The 24,237-nt window shown below is 40.6% G+C and overlaps 2 protein-coding genes across 6 annotated transcripts in view; both read left to right on the top strand.

The window, feature by feature from the left end:
- Positions 1-10,974, top strand: part of LOC101601264 (carboxylesterase 1E-like) — a 35,522-nt gene extending 24,548 nt beyond the window's left edge. For all 3 annotated transcript variants that reach the window (XM_045156226.1, XM_004664870.2, XM_004664869.2), the window contains 5 exons: positions 252-332; positions 568-715; positions 8,801-8,932; positions 10,451-10,523; positions 10,769-10,974. In XM_045156226.1, the coding sequence (XP_045012161.1) occupies positions 252-332; positions 568-715; positions 8,801-8,932; positions 10,451-10,523; positions 10,769-10,940 (606 nt within the window). In that variant the 3' untranslated portion in view covers positions 10,941-10,974. The remainder of the gene's footprint in view (positions 1-251; positions 333-567; positions 716-8,800; positions 8,933-10,450; positions 10,524-10,768) is intronic.
- Positions 10,975-23,691: 12,717 nt separating this feature from the next.
- LOC101600960 (carboxylesterase 1D) overlaps positions 23,692-24,237 on the top strand; it is a 35,364-nt gene continuing 34,818 nt past the window's right edge. For all 3 annotated transcript variants that reach the window (XM_045149271.1, XM_045149265.1, XM_004664868.2), the window contains exon 1: positions 23,692-23,743. In XM_045149271.1, coding sequence (XP_045005206.1) covers positions 23,692-23,743 — 52 coding nt within the window. The remainder of the gene's footprint in view (positions 23,744-24,237) is intronic.

Raw genomic sequence — 24,237 nt, 5'->3', positions numbered from 1 at the left:
CAGTACCTGCGTAAGCCAGATGCATAAGGTGGCACATGAGTCTGGAGTTTGTTTGAAGTGGTTGGAGGCCCTGGGGTGCCCATCCTCTCCTCTCTTTATCTCCCTGTTTCTCTCTCTCTCATAAGTAAATAAATAGAAATAAAATATAATTTTTAAAAGTATCATTCTATATTGGTTTAATTGGTTGGCCTATTTGTTTCATCCTATTAATTCTTGAAGATTCACAAGTTCTTAACTGTTTTCTTAAATAGATGACTGACTACCCACCCTCTGAAATAAAATTGGATCAGAAAACAGTCACATCCCTCCTGCAGAAAGCCTCTTACATTCTCGTAAGTACCTCCACCTGGAGGATCATGGCAATCGGTTGAAAACCAAAGAGGGCTGAGGGATTGCAACAAAGATCAATTCTCTGGCAAGAAAAGACTGGGCCCAGGGTTCTGTCCCCATTTTTCTGAACTTCCCATTTTACTGACCCCAGAAGGGACATACACAGGGCTCCTGATCAGCGATGCCTTCTCGCCTGAGTAGAGAAACAGCACTGCTCACTTTCTTCATCCATTTTAGAACGTCCCTGAGAAAATGATTCCAGTTGCCACTGAGAGGTATTTAAGAGGTTCAAATGACCCAGTGAAAAATAGAGAGCTGCTTCTGGAGTTGATTGGGGATGTGGTGTTTGGTGTCCCATCTGTGATCGTGTCCCGTGGCCACAGAGGTAAGTCCCAAATGGCAGATGGGAGAGAGACACTGGCGTCAGTTTGTACTCTGACGTGCCCACCTCTCAACATGCACAAATATGGAAGACACTGAGGACAGGCCTCAGCAAAGGATGAGTCTTTGGTCTTAGAAGAGCACTGTTCTGTTTCGTTCATGTCAGTGATGGTCTCAGAGGAAAAGGTTTCTATGCAAGTAGGTAATTCGGGAGTTGATCTTTGAAAGCACTAGTGCAGAGATGAGAAAGTGACAAGGGAAAGAGAAAGGGGTAAATGAATGATGCCCTGCAAAGTACAAATGCACTGTGGCTGGAGCCGTGCACTTCTGGGGAACAAGTAGAATGTCTCAAGCTTCATCTGAAAACTGGGTACTTATCCACAGAAGACCATTTGTCATGGGTTAAGGCTGTTCTGAAGGGTTGTTATTTTCTGTGGTGCTTTGTAGTCTGTGGTGACCAAAGAATGCTCAGGCCGAGAGTGACAGAAGGAGGAGGTGGAAGTCAGGCTCAAACCAAGATGGTGCACAAAGGGCCTATGGGACTAGAAGCCAAGTATTAGAATATTACATGGGTTTGGGAAGGTTAGAGCTAACTCTAAACCGGGTGCTAACAGTGGTTCTGGGGAAACAGGGTCTTGGCATATGTGGGAAAAGGATGGTAGATATTTTTAATGTCCTTGAATAGCTTTTGTTCACCTTAGTGTGTGCCAGTGTGGATGAGCTGAGAGGAAGGCTGGGGTCTATTGCAGAACCTTCCATTGTTGACCCAAGTCTGGACATGTGTGTGAGGTTAGGTTCATGAGCTTGTGCTAGAGGAGATGAGCACTATGGTCGCTACTTGTGAAGCCTCAAGGGACCCTTTGCTGTCAGCCTTCATTCACTTAGTCTACAAGGTAGGCTATGATTCTCTGGTCCAAAACAGTCTCTCTATGTTCTGGGAGGGATTTTTCTTTTAATTCATAAGATCATAAACATGATATAAACTAGTTACAATGCCTCCTTCAACTATCCAATTTTCCAGAATTGCAACTGCTGGTAAGGAAAAACAAAGAAAGGAGAACATAGTACTGTCAGGTACAGGTAAAGGCCCCAGGCCGCAGAGGGTTAAAGCCGGCCTGAGCTGCCAGGCATGGTTATGGGCCCCGGCTACAGGAGGTCGCAGCAAGCCTAGACCCTGTTCAACTCCAGCCCTGGATACCTGGGTGTCCTGATAAGACTTAGGTTCCACTTTCCCCAGAGCCTTGTGACCTCTTGCTGCTTGTTCGGAGGTCCCTATATGTTAATGAGGTATTAGCCAACAGCCTTCACACAGCCAATTCCCCTACGACCCTACCCCATACCTTTTCCCACCACTATTCAGACTATGTGACCCTTTCCCACTCACCCATGACATCGCTACATGCTAATTAGGCATCAGCAGGACCTTACAACTAACCAATCCCCTTATGACTCGTACCTCTTCCTGCTCTTTTACAAACACTTATTAACCCATTCCCCTGGCAAATAAATGAGCTGTTCTCTGAAGGTGTCTTCTGGATGTTTCTTCCTGTGGCACTCAGGGCCGCTGAAGATCTTGTTCCACAGTTGCCTGGACGCTCCGGGGAGAACAATGTGCAGTGGCCCCAGGGCGGCCAGGAACCACATAGTACAATAAAAGAGAGATATCAGAAGAGGAAGAGAGAATTATGATAATAATAACTATTAAATATTATATCTGGGACCTGGGGAATTGAGCCTCGAACCGGGGTCCTTAGGCTTCACAGGCAAGCACTTAACCACTAAGCCATCTCTCCAGCCCTACACAACATGTTCAAATGAATTCATGTATTGGTGGGCACAGGGTAATTCAACATCAAGGTACACATTGCTTCATCAAACTGGTTTCAAACCTTTTGGGTAAATGCCCAAGAATCGGAGTGCTAGGTCACATGGTAATCCTACTTTTATTGCTGAGTCATCTTCCTCATGGTTTACAGTCACACCAATGATGTGAAAGTATTTCTTTTTCTCATCTTTGCCAACACTTTTGTTATTTTTGATAGATATATTTAGATTAAGAAAGGTGACATTTCATTGTGATTTTATTTTGTATTCTCTTAAGGATTAGTGTTGGTGAGCATGTTTTTATTTAGTCATTGTTCATTTTTTATGTCTCTCTTTTTTTTATTTACTTACTTGAGAAAGAGGAAGAGAACGTGGATATGCCAGAGCTTCTTTCAGCTTAAAATGAACTCCATATACATGTACCACATTGTGCATCTGGCTTTATGTGGGTACTGGGGAATCAAGCAGTGGGGGGCAGGAATTGCAAGCAAGTGCCTTTAACCACTGAGCTTTCTCTCCAGCCCAAATGTTATAGTTAAGTGTATCTGTATTCTCTTTTCCTTTCTTTCTTTCTTTTTTTTTTTTTCCCAAAGGAGGGCCTCACACTAGCCCAGACTAACATGCAACTCCCTCTGTAGTCCCCAGGTGGGCCTTAAACTCACAGCAATCTTCCTACCTCTGCCTCTTAGTGTTGGGATTATAGGCATGTGCCACCTTGCCTTTTTGTCTCTTTTTGAGAAATGTCTACCCATGTCTCTTACCTACTTTTTGAAAAGTTTTTCCATTTAGACCAGGCTGGCCTTGAACTTACTATGTACTAGGTTTGAGGCTGCCCTCAAACTGAACTCTTCTGCCCCTGTCTCTTAGGTATATCCCATATTCTTGAATCTTTGCCCATTCAGTTATTTTAGTTTTGTTTGCTCACTATTGAATTGTATGTGGTCCTTACATAGCCTGTATATCAAACACTCATAGCACATGTGGCTTGAAAACATCCTCCCACTAGCTTGTCTCTGTAGACTGTCAATTGTGTTCCTTGCTGCGAATATGGTTTTAGTTTGATGTGGCCCCATTTTTCCATCTTTGTTGCCTCCATTTATGGGGTCAAGTCCAAAGCCATGCCCCTCAACTGAAGGCTTATGGATTTTCCTCTATATTTTCTTCTATTAGTTTTAGACTTTCTGATTATACCTTTAAGCTTTTCAAATTTTCTAGGTCATTTTGGTAAGTAATATGTAATACAGCTTCAGTTTCATACTTCTGAATGTGGAAAACCATTTTTTTCTAATAGTTATTATTGAAGAGACTTTCTTCTTCCCATGATGTACTCTTGGAATGTTTGTGAAAACTAATGAGAAATAGGGAGTGTGTGGTAGTAAAAGGGAATTGGCTTGTTCTAGAGGAAAGGTGAATCACACAGAGACAGCTCTCATGAAATGGAAGGCTTTGCCACAGTCTTTTAAAAAGAGAGAGAGAATATGAATGAGAGAGGAAATGGGCTCGCTAGACCCGCTTGCCATTGTAAACAGAACTCCAGAGGCATGCCCCACTTTGTTCATCTGGCTTTACATGGGTATTGAGGAAATGAACCCAGGCCCTCGGGCTTTACTAGAGAGCACCTTTACCTGCTGAGCCATTTCTCCAGCTCAGCTTTGCCTTTTAAACACACATTGACAGTGGTTATTTCTGGGCTCTCTGTGGTGTCTTATTGAACAATGTTTTATTTTTTCTGTCTTCTTTTTCTTCCTTCCATCCTTCTCTCCTTCCTTTCTTTCTTCCTTCCTTCCTTCCTTCCTTCCTTCCTTCCTTCCTTCCTTCCTTCCTTCCTTCCTTCCTTCCTTCCTTCCCTTCCTTTCTCCCTCCCTCCTTCCTTCCTTCCTTTATCTTTACAGATTTTGTGTTTTAAAAATTCCTTCGGGCCTTTAATCCCAGCACTTGGGAGGCGGAGGTAGGAGGATCACCATGAGTTCGAGACCACCCTGATACTACATAGTGAATTCCAGGTCAGCCTGAGTTAGAGTGAGACCCTACCTGGAAATAACAAAAACAAAAACAACAACAACAACAACAACAAAATTCCTTTGGGAAGCTGGGCATAGTGGCACATGCCTTTAATACCAGCACTCTGGAGGCAGAGGTAGGAGGATTACTGTGAGTTCAAGGCCACCATGACTACATAGTGTAGTGAATTACAGGTCAACCTGGGCTGCTACAGCAAGACCCTCCCTTGAAAAACCAAACCAAAACAAAACAAAAAATCTTATGTGATTTTTAGCATAGTTTGAAAGCAAATAGTGTGTAATATCTTGAGCTTTGCTGTTTTTGCTCATGATTACCTTGATTCAGTGTGTATGCCTGTGTGTGTGTATGTGTGCATGGGTGTGTGTGCATAGGGTGTGGGTATGCGTATAGTTTCAAATGAATTTTGGATTTTTTAAAAAATTTCTGTGAAGACTGACATAGGAATTTTGATAGGGACCACATAGAACCAGGGCATTTTAACAATTTTAATCCTTCTTTTTCAGTTTTATCTTTTTCAGTTCCTTTCATTAGTCTTTTTGTTTTTAATAGATAGGAAATAAACTGCTTAGGTTAAACTTATTTCAATGTATTTTATATTTTGTAGTTCATGAAAATGGGGTTTCCTTAATTTTGGGGGGTTTCACTGTTATTATATAGATATAGATAATAACAGTGAAACCCCCCAAATTGCTACTGAGTTGATTTTGTATCCTTTAATTTTACTCTATTCATTTGTGAGTTTTGAGCATTTTGGAAGGGTGGGATCTGTTAGGTTATTGTTATATAGTCATATGTTTAGCACATCATGACTGTTTCATCTCTGCCTTTTGTTAGAATGCTTAATTCTTTCTTTTGCTGAATTGCTTTAGCAAAGACTTCCAGCACTCCATGTAACACATTCAGTGACAGGGCTCATCCCTGTTTGCTCCAAATTTTACTAGAATGATGTTCATGTTTATATTCTTGAGTTTAATGTTTTCCTGGGCTTCTCCTGTAAGATCTTTTTGTGTTGAGGTATATAACTTTGTCCCTAATTTGATAAACATTTGTGTCACATGAGGAAGTGGGATTTTTGAAAATATTTATGTATTTATTTGAGAGAGAGAAGGAGAAAAAGAGGCAGATAGATAGAGAGAATGGGCACACCAGGGCCTCTAGCCACTGTAAACAAACTCTAAATGCACGTACCACCTTGTACATCTGGCTTTCTGTGTACTGAGGAATTGAACCCAGGTCCTTTGGCTTTGCCAGCAAGCACCTTAACCACTAAACCATCTCTCCAGCCCAAAAAGTTGGATTTTAACAAACACTTTTCTGCACTTAATGTGTTGATCATGCTTTTTTTCATTCAGTCTGTGATGCCAGGTATCACTTCATTGATTTGCATCTACTGATCCATTCTTTTATACCCCAGAGAGAAATCCTGCTAGATCTGGTTGATGAAAATTTCAATATGTTGTTATTTGCTGGCAACTTTTTGAGCACTGTTAATCTTTGGTCGTGAAGGGCATGATGTGATTTTCTTGTTATGTCTTTGATGCATTTAATAATTTTATTTTTAAAATATTTAATTGTGTATGTGTGTTTTGAGATAGGGTATCAGATAGTCCAAATTTGCCTCAAACTCCCTAAGGAGGTGAGGATGACCTTCCTGTCTTCACTCCCTAGTGCTAAGCTCTTCGACATACACTACCATGCCTGGCTGATGTGGTGCTAGGGACTGAATATGGGGCTTTATAAATGCTAGGCAAGCACTCTACCAATGAACTGAATTCCCAGCCCTGAATTATTTTAATAATAAAGCAATACTCTTATTGGAAAAATAGAACAATTCCTACTTCTTTAATATTTAAAGAAATTTAGGGAGAATTTATGTACTAGTATTAGTTTTTCTTTAAATTCTTTGTGTAATTAATTCATGCATGAGGCCACCAGATCCTGGGCTACTCACTGATGAGGGATGTCTCATCATTGTCTCAAGGTACTTCATCATTAATAATCTGTTCATATTCTGTGTTTCTTCTTCATTCATTCCTAGAATGCAATGTTGGGTAGGAAAATCATCTTTGTCTCCTACATGATACAAATTCATGGACATAAAATTGTTTATAACAGTCTTCATTCCATTGTATTTCCTTTGTATTGTGGCATCAGCTCCAATGCCTCCCCTTTCATTTATGTTTTTATTTGAGCCTTCTCTCTTTCTTCTTTTAACTTTTTTTATTGAAAACTTCCATATGTATAGACAATGCATCATGATCATAGTCCCATTCACTATCCTTGCTTTTCTCCCTCCTGAATCTCCCTTCCACTGCATCCCTTCTTCTCTCCATCTACTCTCTTCTATTTTGATGCCATCATTTCCCCCTCCTATTATGCAGACCTTATGTAGGTTGTGTCAGCCACTGTGAGGTCATGAATGTCAAGGCCACTTTGTGTCTAGAAGAGAGCAGTGTAAGCACTCCTCCCCTTCCTTTTGCTCGTAGGCTCTTTCTGCCATCTCTTCCACAATGGTCCCTGTGCCTTGGAGGATGTGATAAAGATGCCTCACTTGGTGCAGAATACTACACTGTTACTTCTTAGCACTTTGGTGAGGTTGTGTCACCCTCATTGTTACCACTATGTGAAAAGAGAAGCTTCTCTAACCAAAACCAAGACTATCATTAATATAGGAGCATAAACAGAAGTATTTATAGGTTAGGACTTTTTTTAAAAATAATTTTGTTTATCTTTAAAGAATCTTGGTCATGTTTATCTTTCATACTTTCTTTTGGTCTCAGTACTCACTTTTGATCACTTCTCTTATCATTTGCTTTCTTCTACTAACTTTGGGCTTATTTTATTTTTCCTGGTTCTTTTCAGTATAAACATTGTTCATTTGAGATTTTGCTTCTATTTCCATAATACTATAAACTTTCCTTATATAACTGCTTATGCTGTATCTCATACGTTTTGATAAACCATATTTCTATGCCATTTGTTTCAGTGTATTGTTAATTTTTATTTGTTTTATTCATTTACATATTAGGCCCTTGGGAACATGATGTCTAATTTTCATAAATGTGTGAATTCTCCAAACTTCCTCCTGCTATTGACATTCAGTTTCATTCCATTGTGGCCAGAAGAGATACTGGAATCATTTCAGTCCTATTAAATTAGCTGATGTTTATCATGTGCCCTAACATGAGGTCTATTGGAGATAAAATGGGTACTTGAAAAGAATGTGAATTCTATTAGTGTTAGGTGAAATTTTGCATATGTTTATGTTATATTCATTTTGTTTGAAATATTGTTCTAGTTCAATGTTTCCTTGGAAATTGTTTTTATCTAGATGAGACATTGTTGGCAGTGAGTTAGTATACTGAAATCCAGGTCTCCCTTCAGAACTTTAGTTTTTGTTTTATAGATAAGTGTGCTCTGGTGTTGGGTGTTGATAATAACTATACCTTTGGGTATATAACATAACTCCACATTTCACCCCACAACTCCATACTTCATTTAATCGCAGAATTTATATCACTTTGTGACGAAAGCTCCATTTGGCTATAGTTGATTGTTTTAGCTCTATTTTCAGTAGTACTTTGTCCATTCCTTGTAATGGAAACAACATTTACTCATTCTCACCTTGGTCCTGGGGTAATCTGAGTACTGTTCTGCTGTATTTATATCATTGACTTTTGTGCTTTCACCTATTTCACATTGCTCAGTGTCAGTTTATGAAACCTCTGTAGAGATTCCTGTGAGGTGTGTCTAGAAGTTTCATAAGATTTTTATTTCCCCAACCTAGTATGCCCCAGACATAAGAGACCAATATCCCTTTGGTGTGTATGTTTGTATTTAGACACCCTCATTTTCAGACAAGTCTTGGGCATGGTTCACACTTTCCTGAATGGTGAGCAAACCACTTGCAATGATCAAAATGAGGCTGAATGGAGGATAGCTCAAATGTGAGTAAGGATGAGATCTTAAAATGAACAAGCACTAGTATGGTATCAGTGAAGCAATCCCATGTGTTTATTGGATGCATTATAGTCACTCATTTTTTTTCCATTACATCAACACCTGATTCAACCACAGTTTCCTCTTTCACTAGCTATGTAGTTCCCAGCAAGGCACGGAGCTTCCCTGAAACTCTGTCTTTATGCTACACTGATATCCAGGAGTTTTGTGCACAGGTAGAGGCCTTGGTACCATCCAGGTATTTGTCTGGTAACATGAACTGTGTGATTCCATGTCTCCCTAGATGCTGGAGCCCCCACCTACATGTACGAATTTCAGTATTGTCCAAGCTTCTCATCAGACATGAGACCCAAGACGGTGATAGGAGACCACGGGGATGAAGTGTACTCTGTCTTTGGTGCCCCAATTTTAAGAGGTAATGGTTTTGGGCTGGCCAGGCAGATTGGAGTTAGAAAGCCTGCATCATGAATGAGTTTTCTCCTCCTCTCTTTGCCTTCCTTTCTTGATGCAGTGTAAGAAGTGTAAGTTGGGCTGGAGAGATGGCTTAGTGGTTAAGCGCTTGCCTATGAAGCCTAAGGACCCCGGTTTGAGGCTCGGTTCCCCAGGTCCCACGTTAGCCAGATGCACAAGGGGGCGCACGCGTCTGGAGTTCGTTTGCAGAGGCTGGAAGCCCTGGCGCTCCCATTCTCTCTCTCTCTCTCTCTCTCTCTCTATCTGTCTTTCTCTCTGTGTCTGTCACTCTCAAATAAATAAATAAATAAATAAATAAATAAATAAATAAATAAATAAATAAAAATTTTAAAAAAAGAAGTGTAAGTTACATTCTGAGGTCCCCAACCTTTCTTCTTCTCCAAATAACCATGAGGGAGGGATATATGCTCATGAGCTACAGACATACTCATTTTTGGGATCCTGACCTGTGACATCAGTAAGAGAGGTGGGTCATCTGCAATGCTCCATCAAGATAAGAATGTCACTGCTTGTTTTCCCACTCAAAATAGTATCTCAAATGTGAGTAAGGATGAGATCTGAGGTCAGAGCTGTTCTTAACCATGACTCACATCATATGTATCTGTCTATATACATATCTATCTATATATCTAAAGTCATATTTTGCCTGTCTATATACATATCTATCCATATGTCTAAAAGTCATATTTTACCTGTGGCATAGTTATCAATGTAAATTAAAAAAAAAGACTTCACAAATGTTTTCAATACCTTAACTCTCAGCATTTGTTATGACTCTTCACCCAACTCATGGCTATCCAAGACACACTCTGGGCATCTCCCAGTTAAGTGTCATTTTTGGACCTTTGCACTTTTGATATTTTTAAATATTGTTTATTTATTTATTTATTTGAGAGAGAGAGAGAGAGGAGAAAGAAAGAAGCACATAGAGAAATAATAGATGTGTAAGGGCCTCCAACTGCTGTAAACAAACACCGGATGCATGCACCACCTTGTGCACCTGGTTTACATAGGACCTGGGGAGTTGAACCTATGTCCTTTGATTTGTAGACAAGTGCCTTAACCACTAAGCAATCTCTCCAGCCTCACTTCTTATATTTTTTTTGGACTCTATGAACATGTAGATGTGAAGGGTAGGTTAAGAAAAGACCCAATCCTATGATTCAGGAGAAACCTGGGACTGTGGCATCTCCACCCTTGAGGAGGGAGGAACTGGCAGGTGTCATGGACGACAAAGCCAGCAAACTTATTAGTGGGCTGCATGCCCATTGCTGACTCCTTGTGCTGTCATTCTCAGACTGAAAGTGCCCACCAATTATCCACAATCTTTGTGCAATGAAGATATTTGCCTCAGTAGTTTTAGATTAAGGAACAGAAATCTATTTCTAACAAGTTCCCAGGTGATGTTGATGTTGCTGGTGCATCCTGAGTAACAAAACCTTTTTCTTCTTCTTCCCCACAGAGGGGGCCTCAGAGGAGGAGCTCAACCTCAGCAAGATGGTGATGAAATTCTGGGCCAACTTTGCTCGGAATGGGTGAGGCTGGTGACAAATGTGGAGCCTGGTTGAGGGCAAGATGAGAGTATGGAGATACTGTTAGGGAAGGAGTGGGCATCAACTCCAATTCTGCGACCACAGTGTTTTGACCATGACAATGGTGTTCTTCATCTCTGTGGTACACAGTTCTTTGGGCAGAGATAAGCTAGGGATCCCTACAGTTCTAATAGAAATGTGTGGGTCACCCAACAGCTTTAAGGAATTCTATTTTAATCTGTTTTCAGGAACCCCAATGGGGAGGGACTGCCCCATTGGCCAGAGTATGACCAGAAGGAAGGCTACCTACAGATCGGTGCCACCAGCCAGCCAGCCCAGAGGCTGAAAAGTGAGGAAGTGACTTTCTGGACTGAGCTCCTAGCCAAGAAGCCACTCCACACACAACACACTGAGCTGTGACCAGATGGCTGTGCCAGCTTTGGAACCAGAAGAGAGAAGACAAAGCTATGTCACAGAAAGTGTTTTTAGCCCAAAGTTGGAGTTTGATCTTTGAAGAGCATGGGCGATTGTGTCATGGGGTTGGGCGGGGAGATAGAATATTTGTACTTATGGTCTCAATTTGAAGAATAAATATTATTTTGTAAACCAAACCAGGGTTTGTGTCTTCATTGTCTTTATTTTATTTTACGTATTTATTTTTAAGCAGAGAGAGGGAGATATAAAAGAGACAGAGAGAGAAGGTAGGTGCACCATGGCTAGAGGCATGCATGCACCACTTTGTACATCTGGTTTACATGGGTACTGGGGAATCGAACATGAGTCATTAGGATTCACAGGCAGGCTCTTCAACCACTAAGCAATCTCTACAGCTCAGGATCTATGTCTTGAGCTAGAGATGAATCCTTCCTCCTTAGAAAGGGTAGGAGGAGTAAGAGTCACCATCCTAGGAAGATGCCTATCCTGGGGATGACTTGGTAAATAATTACAAAAAGGAAGCTAAATGAAGACCAATATAGTGAGGAGGAGGGAATTTGAGTCATTTTCCACTTAATTGATGATATCACCAAACATCTGAGGACTCTAAAGAGCTTATCAGAGTATTAGGTTAAGTGGAATATAGGGAATATAGCATGCTCCATGGGAGTTACATATCCAAAAAGGACGTAACACTCATTGCATTCTTTTTTTTTCCTTGTGTCAAAAAGATCCAAATCTCCTGAATTTGTATTGCTTTTGCACTAGGGTTATGTTAAGATATTCTCAGTGGAGCCATTATAAGTTAGGAACTGTATGTAAAAAGTACTATATGATTTTGGACATATTAATATATTTTATTCTCTATTCCACTTTGTAATCATTGTTGGGGAATTATTCTTTTTTTTGTCTTTTCACAATTTTTATTAACATTTTTTATGATTATAAAAAAATCCCATGGTAATACCCTCCCTCCCCCTTCCACTTTCCCCTTTGAAATTCCATTCTCCATCATATTACTGCCCCATCTCAATCATTGTACTTACATATATACAATACCAACCTATTAAGTACCCTCCTCCCTTCCTTTCTCTTTCCTTTATATTTGGCTTTTTGGACCTGGGTTATCTCACTTAGTATAATCCTTTCCAGATCCATCCATTTTTCTGCAAATTTCATAACTTCATTTTTCTTTACTGCTGAGTAGAACTCCATTGTATAAATGTGCCACATCTTCATTATCCACTCATCATTTGAGGGACATCTAGGCTGGTTCCATTTCCCAGCTATTATAAATTAAACAGCAATAAACATGGTTGAGCACGTACTTCTAAAGAAATGAGATGAGTCCTTAGGATATATGCCTACGAGTGCTATAGCTGGGTCATATGGTAGATCCATCTTTAGCTGTTTTAGGAACCTCCACACTGATTTCCACAATGGCTGGACCAGATTGCATTCCCACCAGCAGTGTAGAAGGGTTCCTCTTTTTCCACATCCCTGCCAACATTTATGATCATTTGTTTTCATGATGGTAGCCAATCTGACAGGAGTGAGATGAAATCTCAATGTAGTTTTAATCTGCATTTCCCTGATAACTAGTGACGTAGAACCTTTTTTTATTAGATGTTTATATGCCATTTGTATTTCTTCCTTTGAGAATGCTCTATTTAGCTCCATAGCCCATGTTTTGGTTGGCTTGTTTGATTCCTTATTATTTAACTTTTTGAGTTCTTAGTATATCCTAGATATTAATCCTCTATCAGATTATAGCTGGCGAAGATTTTTTCCCATTCTGTAGGTTGCCTCTTTGCTTTTATCACTGTGTCCTTTGCAGTGCAAAATCTTTGTAATTTCATGAGGTCCCAGTGATTAATCTGTGTTTTTATTGCCTGAGCAATTGGGGTTGTATTCAGAAAGTCTTTGCCAAGACCAATATGTTGAAGGGTTTCCCCTACTTTTTCCTGTAGCAGTTTCAGAGTTTCAGGTCTGATATTAAGGTCTAATCCATTTGGACTTAATTCTTGTGCATGGAGAGAGAGAAGAATCTATTTTCATCCTTCTATAGATATATATCCAGTTTTCCCAACACCATTTGATGAAGAGGCTGTCTTTTCTCCAATGAGTATTTTTGGCATTTTTATCGAATATCAGGTGGCTATAAGCTCCCTGGACTTACATCTGGGTCCTCTATTCTGTTCCACTGATCCACATGTCTGTTTTTGTGCCAGTACCACGCTTTTTTTGTCTCATTGCATTCTTCTCCATGGGTATCTCTCAAGAGCTCATGAGGAAAACTGAGAGCAGATTGCAAGACTTAGAAAGCCCATTGCTAGCAGTGTAGGCATTAAGCCCTGCTCAGACTTTTATTCTGATTTCTCTGAGGAAGAAAGTGCAACAATTGCCCTCTTCTTCAGGGTTCCGGTAGATACTTACTGAGGATGAGGGAAAGGAAGACAAATGAACTGGTACCTATGGGAGAGGGATAGGAAATTTTCCTGGGTGGAAACCATTAGCAGTCTTTAACTGCTGGAAATGGACAACGTCCCCAAGAAACTTACATGTCCAATATTCAGGGACCCATGGTTGTCCTAAGAATTATAGAAACCCAGCCTGAATCCAAAGAGGCAGAAACTGGATACCAAGAATCAGCTCTCTGATGGGAGACACTGAAGGTATGGGAGACAGCCTCTGTACAGGGCAGGGGCACAGGACATGCCTAAAGCTGAGGGTGAAATAAGACATTAAGAAAAAAAATCCTTCAGGAAGCAACCCTCACTCAAACTCCTGGAACAAGTGGAATACAAGGTCACACCAGTGTGATTTGGACTACCTATAGGTAGTGCACTTGTGATAGTCAAGGTGCGGTGGTTTGAATGTAAAATGTCTCCTTAGCTCCAGGTGTCTGTGATTACATCTCCTACTTAGTCTCTAGGTGGTAGAGCCTTTGGGAGGTGGAGCCCTGCTGGAGGAAAGCCTCAGGGAGAAGGCTTTGGGATTACTTAGTTCACTGTTGCTGCTCCTTCCCAGTGCTGTGACAAGATATAATACTCTGGCTGGGTGGCTGTTCTGACATGATTTCTCCACCATGATGAAAGTTCCCCTCAAGATTGTAAGTGGAAATAAACTCTTTGCTATCACAAGCTTCTTCTGATCACATATTTTGTGCTAGAAACAAGAAGGTAGTGACTGCAAAAGCCCAAGCCTTACATCCTGTACTGTGATGTTGAACCCTTCCAAACACACACACACACACACACACACACACACACGTGTGAAGGACAGAAAGAAACAATTTCAGTTTAGAGGAACAAGTATGCCTATATTTACTCGTAAATACTATGTTTTTCAGTTTATTTCAAGGAGTAAATACAAAACTACAACCACAAAAACGCAAGAAACCCTTCTTAGCAAGAAACAAAATGGAGCTAGATTGAGTAGTGATCCAGGTGTTAGATCTAATAGACTAGAAACTTAAAATAAGTATATGAAGATCTCGTGTGAACCTGTGAGCATTCTCAAGAGACAAGATGTAAGAATGAAGCAGAGATTTCTTCTCTGAGATCCAAAGATCCTGTACATTCCCATCTCCGTGGACCCACAGCAGGGATCTAGTCCCTGGAGGGAAGTCAGCCTAGAGAGCCAAGTTGGCTATGGGGAAAGCTTCTGAAACAAAACTGCTTAGAGTTCTATGTAGCAGGAAACCAGTCAGTGACATGCAAGGGTATGTCTGTATGACCACAGCTGGTGGCAAGCAAGAGGTCCCATGTGACTAAACTGGAAGCTAAGTCTCAGGTCACGAGAAGGTACAAGTTGAGGTGCAGTTCAGATCCACCACTCCACTCCCTCATATATTGTGGGTAGTTGTGACCCTTTAGCATATACTGTTCATGGTTTCCTGCCTCTACCCCACAGCAGGCGAGACCAAAATGTGTTATAATCCCTGATGCATATACCAGCTTCAGCTCAGCCGAGTTGTGTACAGTAGAAATAACTTTGGAGCCAATTGCTGCTCAGACTAGGTTGTCTTGACAAGCAGGTTGGCTGAGAGGTATTAGAATCAGCTCCACTCACAAGGAATGAAAAACAGGATGACTGCCCCACAGCCTGGAGTGTCTCTAAGGCACACATGACTGAAGGAAGATCTGTTTACCATAGGTTGAAAATAGCCAACCAAATTCCTTGGCAGGCAAGAAACTGATTTTACATTTTTAATTTTATTTTTCTTCATCTATCTTTCTCCTCTCCCCCTTTAACAAAGTTTTCAAATTCTATATTTTGTCTCTGCCTCCCATTTCACTACCAGTGTTTTGGGGTTATAGAAGCCTGCCACTGTTTCCAGCTATTTACATGGGGTTTGGTACTGGATTCAGCTACTCAGGTTTGAGTGGCAAGTGCTTTATCCTCTGAGCAATCTCCCTGGGTGTGTGTGTGTGTGTGTGTGTGTGTGTGTGTGTGTGTGTATTTATTTATTTATTTATTTTCCCAGGTAGGGTTTCATTCTAGCCAAGGCTGATCTGATATTCCACTCTGTGGTTCTAGGCTGGCCTCAAACTCAAAACAATCCTCCTACCTCTGTCTCTGATTAAAGGCGTATGCTACCATACCCAGCTTTTTTTTTTATTTTTTAACTTATACACAATAACATAAAAGTTGTACATGTTAATGTACACCCAACCCATACATACATTGTGTAATGTTTAATAGATTAAATACCTTCTCAAACAGTTGTCACCTTTGCTTTACGGTCATAACTCTCCAAATCCTGTGTCTGTGTTTGAAATGTACAGCACAGTCCTGCTACCCACAGTCACCTGTGCAAGAGTACACCACAGCTTCCTGCTCTGATGTGACTGCGACTTCGTTCCCAGTAATTAAGCACTGCTCCCCCACCCTCTACTCTCTCTTCCTGTGGGATCCACATTTTTTAGATTTCGCATATGGATGAGAGCTTTCCTGGCCTGACTTATTTCACTTAATATAATGATCTCCAGCTCTACACATGGTCTCACAAATGATGGGCATTCATTCTTAGATCTTAATAATACCCCGCTGGGTATATGAACTATGTTTTCCTTACCCATTGTCACTCAGCTGGTAGATATTTAGTTTGTTTTCGTTAATTGGTGATGGTGAATAGTGCTACAAAGAACATGAAACTTCCTTCTCAGCCCTGCATTTGTTGTATTTCATATATATTTTTTATTGTACCTTCATTTTCACCTGTTTGAAGTATTTTTGAATTTTCCTTCATGATTTATTTTTTGATCCATTGATTATTTAAGAGTAAGTTGTTTGAAGAAGTAAATTGCTGGACTGGAGAGAAGCCTTAGTAGTTAAGGTGCTTGCTTGCAAAGCCAAAGGACCCTGGTTTGACCCTCTAGGACACATGTAAGCCAGATGCACAAGAGCGCTCATGCATCTGTAGTTCGTTTGCAGTGGCTTAAGGCCTTGGTATGCCCTTTCTCTCTCTCCTTCTCTCTCTCTCTCTCTCCCTGTCTATTTCTGTATTTCTCTTAAATAAAGAAATAAAATGTTTTTTAAATTGTTTAGTTTAGTTATCTGGCTCCCCAAATTTTCATTATTGATTGCTAGCATTATTGTATTCTGATCAGAAAAGACACTCAATACAATGTAAATTTTGTAGACATATTGAAGCATTTTTTTTTTTTTTTTGTGGCTTAGTATATGAACTATCCTGGCAAATGCTCCATGTGCCAATGAGAAAAACAAGTGTTTAGCAGCTGTTAGATGGAATGTTCTCTCATTTTCTGTTGGGTCTCTTTGGTATAGGATCAAATTTAACTCTGCCTTTCTTGATTGGTTTTCTGTCTAGATGACGAACTCACTGGTAGAAGTAGGGTGCTAAATGTCCCAACTACTTTTGCACTGGAGTCTGTCACTCCAAAACCTATTAATATTTGCTGGGTATATTTAGGTGTCCTAATATTGGTTAGATATAAATTGCAAATTGTCATTTCCTCTTGCTGAATTGATGCCTTGAACACTATGCATAATAATCTTGTCTCCTTTTTTTTTTTTACTGTTTTTAGTTTAAAATTTATTTTGGCTAATATTAGTATTACTCCTCCCTTCTTTATTATTATAAATTGTGCATATGATACACTATGTCATCTCTTCACTTCCGATGTGTATTCATACAGGTGAAGTGAGTTTCTTAGAAAAAAAAATGTAGTTGTGTCTTATTTTGTTTACCCTAAGTCTTTTAATTAGAGAATTTTATTAATTGACATTCAAGGTAATTATTGTTAGGTAAGGTCTTACAAAAGTCATTATGTAACTTGTTTTGTAGGGATTTTGTTTTTAACCTCTCTTTTCTCTCTCTCTTGCAAATCTTTGGTAGTCAAGTGAATTACTCAAGAAGTAGTATGCTTCAATTCCTTGCTTATTATTTATGGTTTGTCATCATGTGTTTTGCTTTTGTGTTTATCATGAGACTTATAAATACATATTTTTGATTATAACTATTTCATAAGGATACAATGTGATAATAAAGATCAGAACAGAAACAAAAGAAAAGCAGAAATATACTCATAAGAAAATTCCCTAGTTTTATTCTAGTCTTCCCCAGACTTTGAAATTTTGATATACCAATCTGTCTTTCTACATTACATACCGCTGTAATTTAGTCATTATTCTAATTAGTTTTTCAGCTTTCATATTAAAGATGTCAATGATTTATACACCATATTTATATCACTGGAGCATTTTGGATTTGTTTATATAACTAATCTTAGTAGTTTTATGCCTATTCACACTTTCTTCTTACTCATTAACAATCCTTTATTTCCTTTTGAAGGACTTTAGAATTTCTTGGAGAACAAGTTTGGTGGAGACTCAGTGTCTCGGCTTTTGTTCCTCTGGGAATGCCTTTACCCTGCCTTCATTTCTAAAGGAGAGTTTGGCTGGATCCAGCACTAATCTGGGGATTGTTATTGCTCTTCAGTACTCCGGAAATCTCATGGCACTGCTTTTGAGGCTGTAAGATTTCTGAGGACCCTGTATTTGGATAGATGCTTGTGCCCTTAAGGTTTGGGAAATTTTATCTTATTATTTCTTTCAATAAGCTTTCTACCTCTTTGAAATTCTCAACTCTATCTTGATCCCCAATAACCCAAATACCTATTCTTTTAATACTGTCCCAAAATTAACAGGAGCTCTCTTCATTCCTCTTTATTCTTTTTTTCTTTTTACTCCCTCAACATTTTATTTTCAAGTCCCCTACCTTTAAATACATTAGGTCTTTCTTATGTTGGATCTATCCTGCTATTGATGACCTACAGGATATCTTAAATTTCATTAAATGTATTTTATCTCAATTCAAAAGTTCTGCATGAGAGACATGTGGGTATGAAAGCCAAGAGACCTAAAAAGAGTGAATTCTGACAAGGAGTTCGCTTGCTTCCATTCACTTCCCAGTTACTAACAATCAAATTAATCATCCTGTGAAATTAACCAAACATGTTTCACCTGGCAGCTTCTTAGGCAAATCATCTGGGACTTTGACTCTAGAAGATTTCATATTATATTTTATATTAAACATATTCATATCATAAAGATCTCTTAGGCAGACTTTGTTACCATTTCTGAGTAGAAAAAGAAGGAGGAAGTGGAGAAGAATCATGAATTCAAGGCTACATAGCAAAACAACAGAAAGGAAGATAAGATCTGTTAACTACTGCTGAGTTGGTTTTACTAAGTACTCTGCTAATAGTTTGACATTCTCACTAGAGAAGTATTTCAGCTGAGAAACATAGATTTATGCATTTCAATCGCATGGTAAAAATATTAGTTGGAAAATGACTTTAATGAGAAGGCTACAGATCTATCCCAGGTGTGGCAAAATGCCCAAGAAACTCCCAAAGACTAAGAAGAATGGTGCATTCCCACAAAATGCTTCTCTTGTCACTTCTGATCTTGATTTAGTGCCTTGCTTTGTATTATGTTTTAGGATACTAGTATTTGGTTCTTGGTTACTGCTGTTTCATAATTCATTCTAGACATTACACAATATGGTCATAAAAATTACTGTGTCTCCAAGACCATTGGAGAAGACCATGGTGGAAGAGAAGAGCCAAAGGAAGGGGAGGAGTGCTTACAATACTGTCTTCCAGACACAAAGTGGCCTTGATATTCATGACCTCACAGTGGCTGATGCTACCTACATAAGACCTTCATATTAGGTGGGGAAAAACTGATGACATCAAAATAGAAGAGAGACTAGTTGAAAAGAAGGGCTTCCATGGAGTGATGGTTTGGGATGGGGGAAAAGGAAGCTGGTGGGAGGGGATTATGATCATGGTGTATTGTTTATATTTATGGACGTCAATAAATCCTCTAAAATAAAGATTTTATTCTAATTACAAAAGATTAGCTCCCTAAAATAAATAAAAACTTCACATTTAACAAGCCTTTTGATGAAATAAAAGCTTAATTCCTGGAGGGCAAAAGAATGTCTGCATGAGTTTTAGAGTTGGTTCTATCTCTGTTAAGTTTTTCTTTTAGAGTACCACAACATTTCTTTGTGTTTTCTTCAATTTCACTGAGTTTCCTTAAAATAAGTATCTTACATTCTTCAGCTGAGAAACTTGAGTCTCCTCCCATACTGGTAATTGCCTGCTCAGTTCTGAGCTCTAGGGAAGGGCATGGTTTCCTGCACCTCCTCCAGCTTGTGGGTTGGGGTTTTGTCTGAGCATTGAAGTTGCAGGTATTTATTCCATCTTCCTGTTGTGTGGGCTTTTCCTGGGAAGGTGTCAACAAACTTTCTGTTAACCCAAGATAAGGCACCCATGATAAAAATAAAGAAACAATTCCACCCAAGGGTAGTTTAGTGAAACAATGAGTTTAATTGGGATTCCTTATGGGGTCATGGGTGAGGGTTGTGGTACTTTGGGTGAGATGTACCTCAAAGCCTCATGCGTTCTGAACACTCTCTACCTCCTGAGAGTGATTTGGGAGGTAGAGCCTTGCAGGAGGAGGTGTGTCACTCAGGAGCAGACTTTGACATTTCTTATCCCAGCTTGTCAGTGCTAGCTAGCTTATTGGGACTACCTCTTGTCATGTTGCTTTCTCTGCCATGGTGAAGCTTCTCTCAAAACTATAAACCTGAAATAAACCCTTTCTTCCCATAAGCTGCTTCCTGTCAGGTGTTTTTTCTCAGCAATAAAGCTGTCACAAGGGGCCACTTGAAGTATGAGAAACTTACAAATGGCTACCCCACAGGAAAGAAATCTTTCTCCTCTCACTCTCCTCCTTCTTTTGTTTTTAAATTATTATATATTTATTTTAGAAAGAGATAAAGATATTTGAGAGAGAGAATGGGCACACTAGGGCCTTCAGCCACTGCAAATGCCTTAACAGCTAAGCCATCTCTACGGCTCACTCTTCCCCTTTTACCCCCTCCCCCCACTGCTTCTTTTTCTTCACTCTCCTCTTTCTTTATCCTCTTTATCTCCAATTCGTTTTCCCCCTCTCTTCTCCAATACTTCTCCCCCCACTTCTAAGCAGCAGCTAACTACTTACATTCTTAGGAGCAGAAGAGCTCCATAAGTCCTTGTCCCCTAAAACCCTGTAACGACCTACACATTCTCAGGAAGGAGCAAGGCCTCATGAACTCCTTCCTCGACCATGATGCAGTATTGCTGGGTTCAGTCATATGCATGTCTTGAGTGGGTAATCAAAGCTGCTCAGAGTTCAAGAAGGCAATGGCTATATTATATCCAGAAGACCATGTTCCGCAGCACTTCCTAATATAATTAGTTTGTGCCTAACTTTCAAAAAGTTCCAAGAAGGCTGCACATTTTCTTTGACCTTCGATTTGCTTCCACAATTTCATAACTAAATGGGGCCTTGGTCCAAATTTTCCAGGAGTCTGCTGGTGGTGTGTTGTCACTATCTCAGTACAAAGGGATAACCCAAGCCTAGCTTTGCCTCAAGTATACTGCTGGTATATTGTTCAGAAAGAAACAAATGGACACCTAGAAAGATTGTCCAGTTTCTAGAGTCATGTTAGGCATGGCTGCCTCAACAATAGTCACTGGCCTATGGTCAGACACTGCAAAACTCTGCCAGGCTCTGGGCAGGGTGTCCATGGATGTGTTGCTGAGTAAAAACCTAAGTAAATGATCTAGCTAGGGTTCTTCTTAGTTGACATTAAAACTACTAATTTGAGTGGTTATACAGCTAGGAAGAATATTATGAGTTTCTCTCTATCTTTGCTGTTGGTATAATGCCTTTGTCATGTGGGCTGTGATGATAATGGTGGACTGTCTCTACTCTTTAATGGCCTGAAGACACATTTGTTAAAAACACAACTTTTCATTTGGGCTTGCGGACATCTGATTATTGACTGGAATGGAAAAAAAGTGTTTGATGTTACTACCTTTACATTATATCTGACTCCTTGTTTTTTTTAAACCTTAACAGGCATGCCTAGAGAGTGGGGTGTGTTAGGATCTGAGTAACATGTGGTTTCACCTGCTGAGCACTAAATTTTAAGGTAAGATTTTATGTGTGCTATCATATTCCCCCCAAATAGGGTCACACACAGTGGTATATTGATGGCTTTTACTGTCAATTTGATAAGACCTAGAACCATCCATGACAGGTTATCTAGATTAGGTTAGCCTCTGGGCATTCTTATGAGAGGTTTTCATGACTAGGTTAATTGAGACAGGAAGACCTGTCTTAACTGTGTAATATTTCATGGGGTGGAGTTCTAGACGGCATCAAAAGGAGAGAACTAGCTGGGCACAAGCTTTCATTGCTCTCTGCTTCCTCATTGTGGACTGGATGTGACCAGCTCTGCTGCAAGCTCCTGCCACCATGCCTTCCCTACTATGAGGGACCGTAACCTGAAACTGTAAGCTAAAATGAGCCCTTTCTCCCTTCATCTGATTTTGTCAGATGTTTTGCCCCAGCAACAAGAGGTAACTAATACTAACACAAAAATAAGGGTCTAGGAGACTTACAGACCACTCGAGTTCGAGTCCCAGGGCCCACATAAACAGCTGCGCATGGCCACACACATCTGCAACTCTCGTCCCATGGGGAGCAGAGGTGGGAGAATAACAGGGCCTTCCTTGTGGAAAAATGGCAAGTTCCAGGAGCCGTAAGAGACTCCAGCTCAATTAAGAAGGGGCAGAAGAATGATGGAGCATGGGACTTGATGCCCCCTTACAGCCCACCACAGGTGAGTGCATCTTGCCACAGGCAAACACACAGGGCAGCTCATGGGCTCCTACATGTGCCTATGTCTTCAGCCACACAAAAATACGTGATCAGGGCTGGAGAGATGGCTTAGCGGTTAAGCGCTTGCCTGTGAAGCCTAAGGACCCCGGTTCGAGGCTCGGTTCCCCAGGTCCCACGTTAGCCAGATGCACAAGGGGGCGCACGCGTCTGGAGTTCGTTTGCAGAGGCTGGAAGCCCTGGCGCGCCCATTCTCTCTCTCCCCCTCTATCTGTCTTTCTCTCTGTGTCTGTTGCTCTCAAATAAATAAATAAAAAAATAAATAAATAAAAAAATAAAATAAAATAAAAAAAATACGTGATCACATTCTCATTGTAAACTGATACAATTATTTTACAAAGTGCCCTTTTGCTTATATCCACACTCCCTGCAAGTTTTATAGACTTGACTTGTTAAATAGAATCAAAGTACATCCTGTTCACCTGGGAAATCCCAGTGTCCAGCACAGAGTAGTAATAAGAAAAGCATGTTTTGTCTTCCAGGGCTCCTAGGCTGCTGGTGATGGCAAGGTAGAACTTGGACAGAACAGAAATCATCCACATCATTAACTTAGGAATCAAGTCATATGCACTCACATCTTTGTACTCTATGAAAGGGGACAAAGGTATAACTCATGGCTTGAAAATGCTACTCAGAGATGGAGATAGCAGATTTTGGAGGTTTTGCAGTGAAGGACTCACTTTGGTACATTCCTGTGGTAATAGATGCCAAGCATCTTAGTAAATGTTTAAAAAATTCATGGATAGGGAATGAGAACCAAGGACCATGGTCAGAAGAGTTCATTTACTGTAAGAGCGTCCTGTCCAAGCTCCCTGCTCTGAAAGGCACCAAGTCCCTTGACCCTGAAGGTGCATAGCACAGTCCAGGCCAAACAAAGATAACAAAGATAAGTTAGGCATCATCAGGAGGAGTCTGGATAAAGGTGAGATTGCTTCCAACCTTGATAGCATCAAACTCTAGGAAATACTAGTCCCTGGAGCTGAAAAAAAATGTGCCCTTATCTCCCAGATGAGCAGCTGTGGGGCTGTCAGATATTCTAAAATTTTCCAGCTTGATATGAGGACCCCAAGACCAATCTTCATCCTTGCTGATGGGATCTGCCTGCTGGTCCCTGCCTTTGGGAGACTCAAGGTGCTCTGAGGTTAGAGTGCTATTGGGAGAAACCCTTATGTAACAAGCTGTTGGATGAGTTTCTGGCCAACCTGTAATCTGAGAGCTGGGTACTAACTGTTCAGATGAAAAAAAAAAAAAAAGGGTAAAGTCGTAGTGGGAGGGACTTGGAGGTTCCACAGATACTCCTCTGCTAGCTTGTTGAAAGAGGAGAAAGCTTTTCTGTCTTCCGAGATTATATAATTGGGTTAGACCTGCAAGATTTCAGGGGGCGGGCCCTGAGCTCTGAGGCAGAACCGTTGCTTTCCCTTGGAGCTGTAGACACCTCACTGGACCCCAGAGCTCTTGTCTTTCCACAATGTGGCTGTGTGCTGTGGTCTGGGCTGTTCTTGTTGCTTGCACAGCTTGGGGTAAGTTCTTCTGGATTATATAAGGGTCAACATTTATAAATCTGTGCTCTGGGCACAGGTGGGTGGAGATACAGTGCAAAGGCAAAGCAGTTCCCAGTTACTCAGTGGTTGTGTGTCCCTGACCAAGTCCAGACAATCTCAGCCTCATGGAGACCCCAAGGAGGATGAGCACCCCGAGTCCCTGGCTGTAAGCATCAGATGCAGGAGGACTGGGCAACTGCAGACCGCAGCAAGAGGACTTACTTCTCAGCTTGTCTGGGTCCAGGCAGATCACAGAGAGCAGATGAGAATTGCAAAAACAGAAACTCAGAAGGCAAGGCTGACTCCCAGCACGCTGTGTCCTTATACAGGCTACTTAATTCTGTAAGGGGGAGGGCAAGTGTAGCTTGGCATGGTGCTGGTGGTGCTGTGTGTGTGGTGTACACACATGCATGTACAGATGCACTTGCAGGTGCACAGAGGCCAGAGGAGAACATTAGGTGTCTTTTCTCTGT

This window comes from Jaculus jaculus, chromosome 1 (assembly GCF_020740685.1).
Source record: "Jaculus jaculus isolate mJacJac1 chromosome 1, mJacJac1.mat.Y.cur, whole genome shotgun sequence".
Taxonomy (NCBI): domain Eukaryota; kingdom Metazoa; phylum Chordata; class Mammalia; order Rodentia; family Dipodidae; genus Jaculus; species Jaculus jaculus.
Note: the sequence above shows the minus strand (reverse complement) of the source record. Positions and strands in the feature narration are given on the sequence as shown.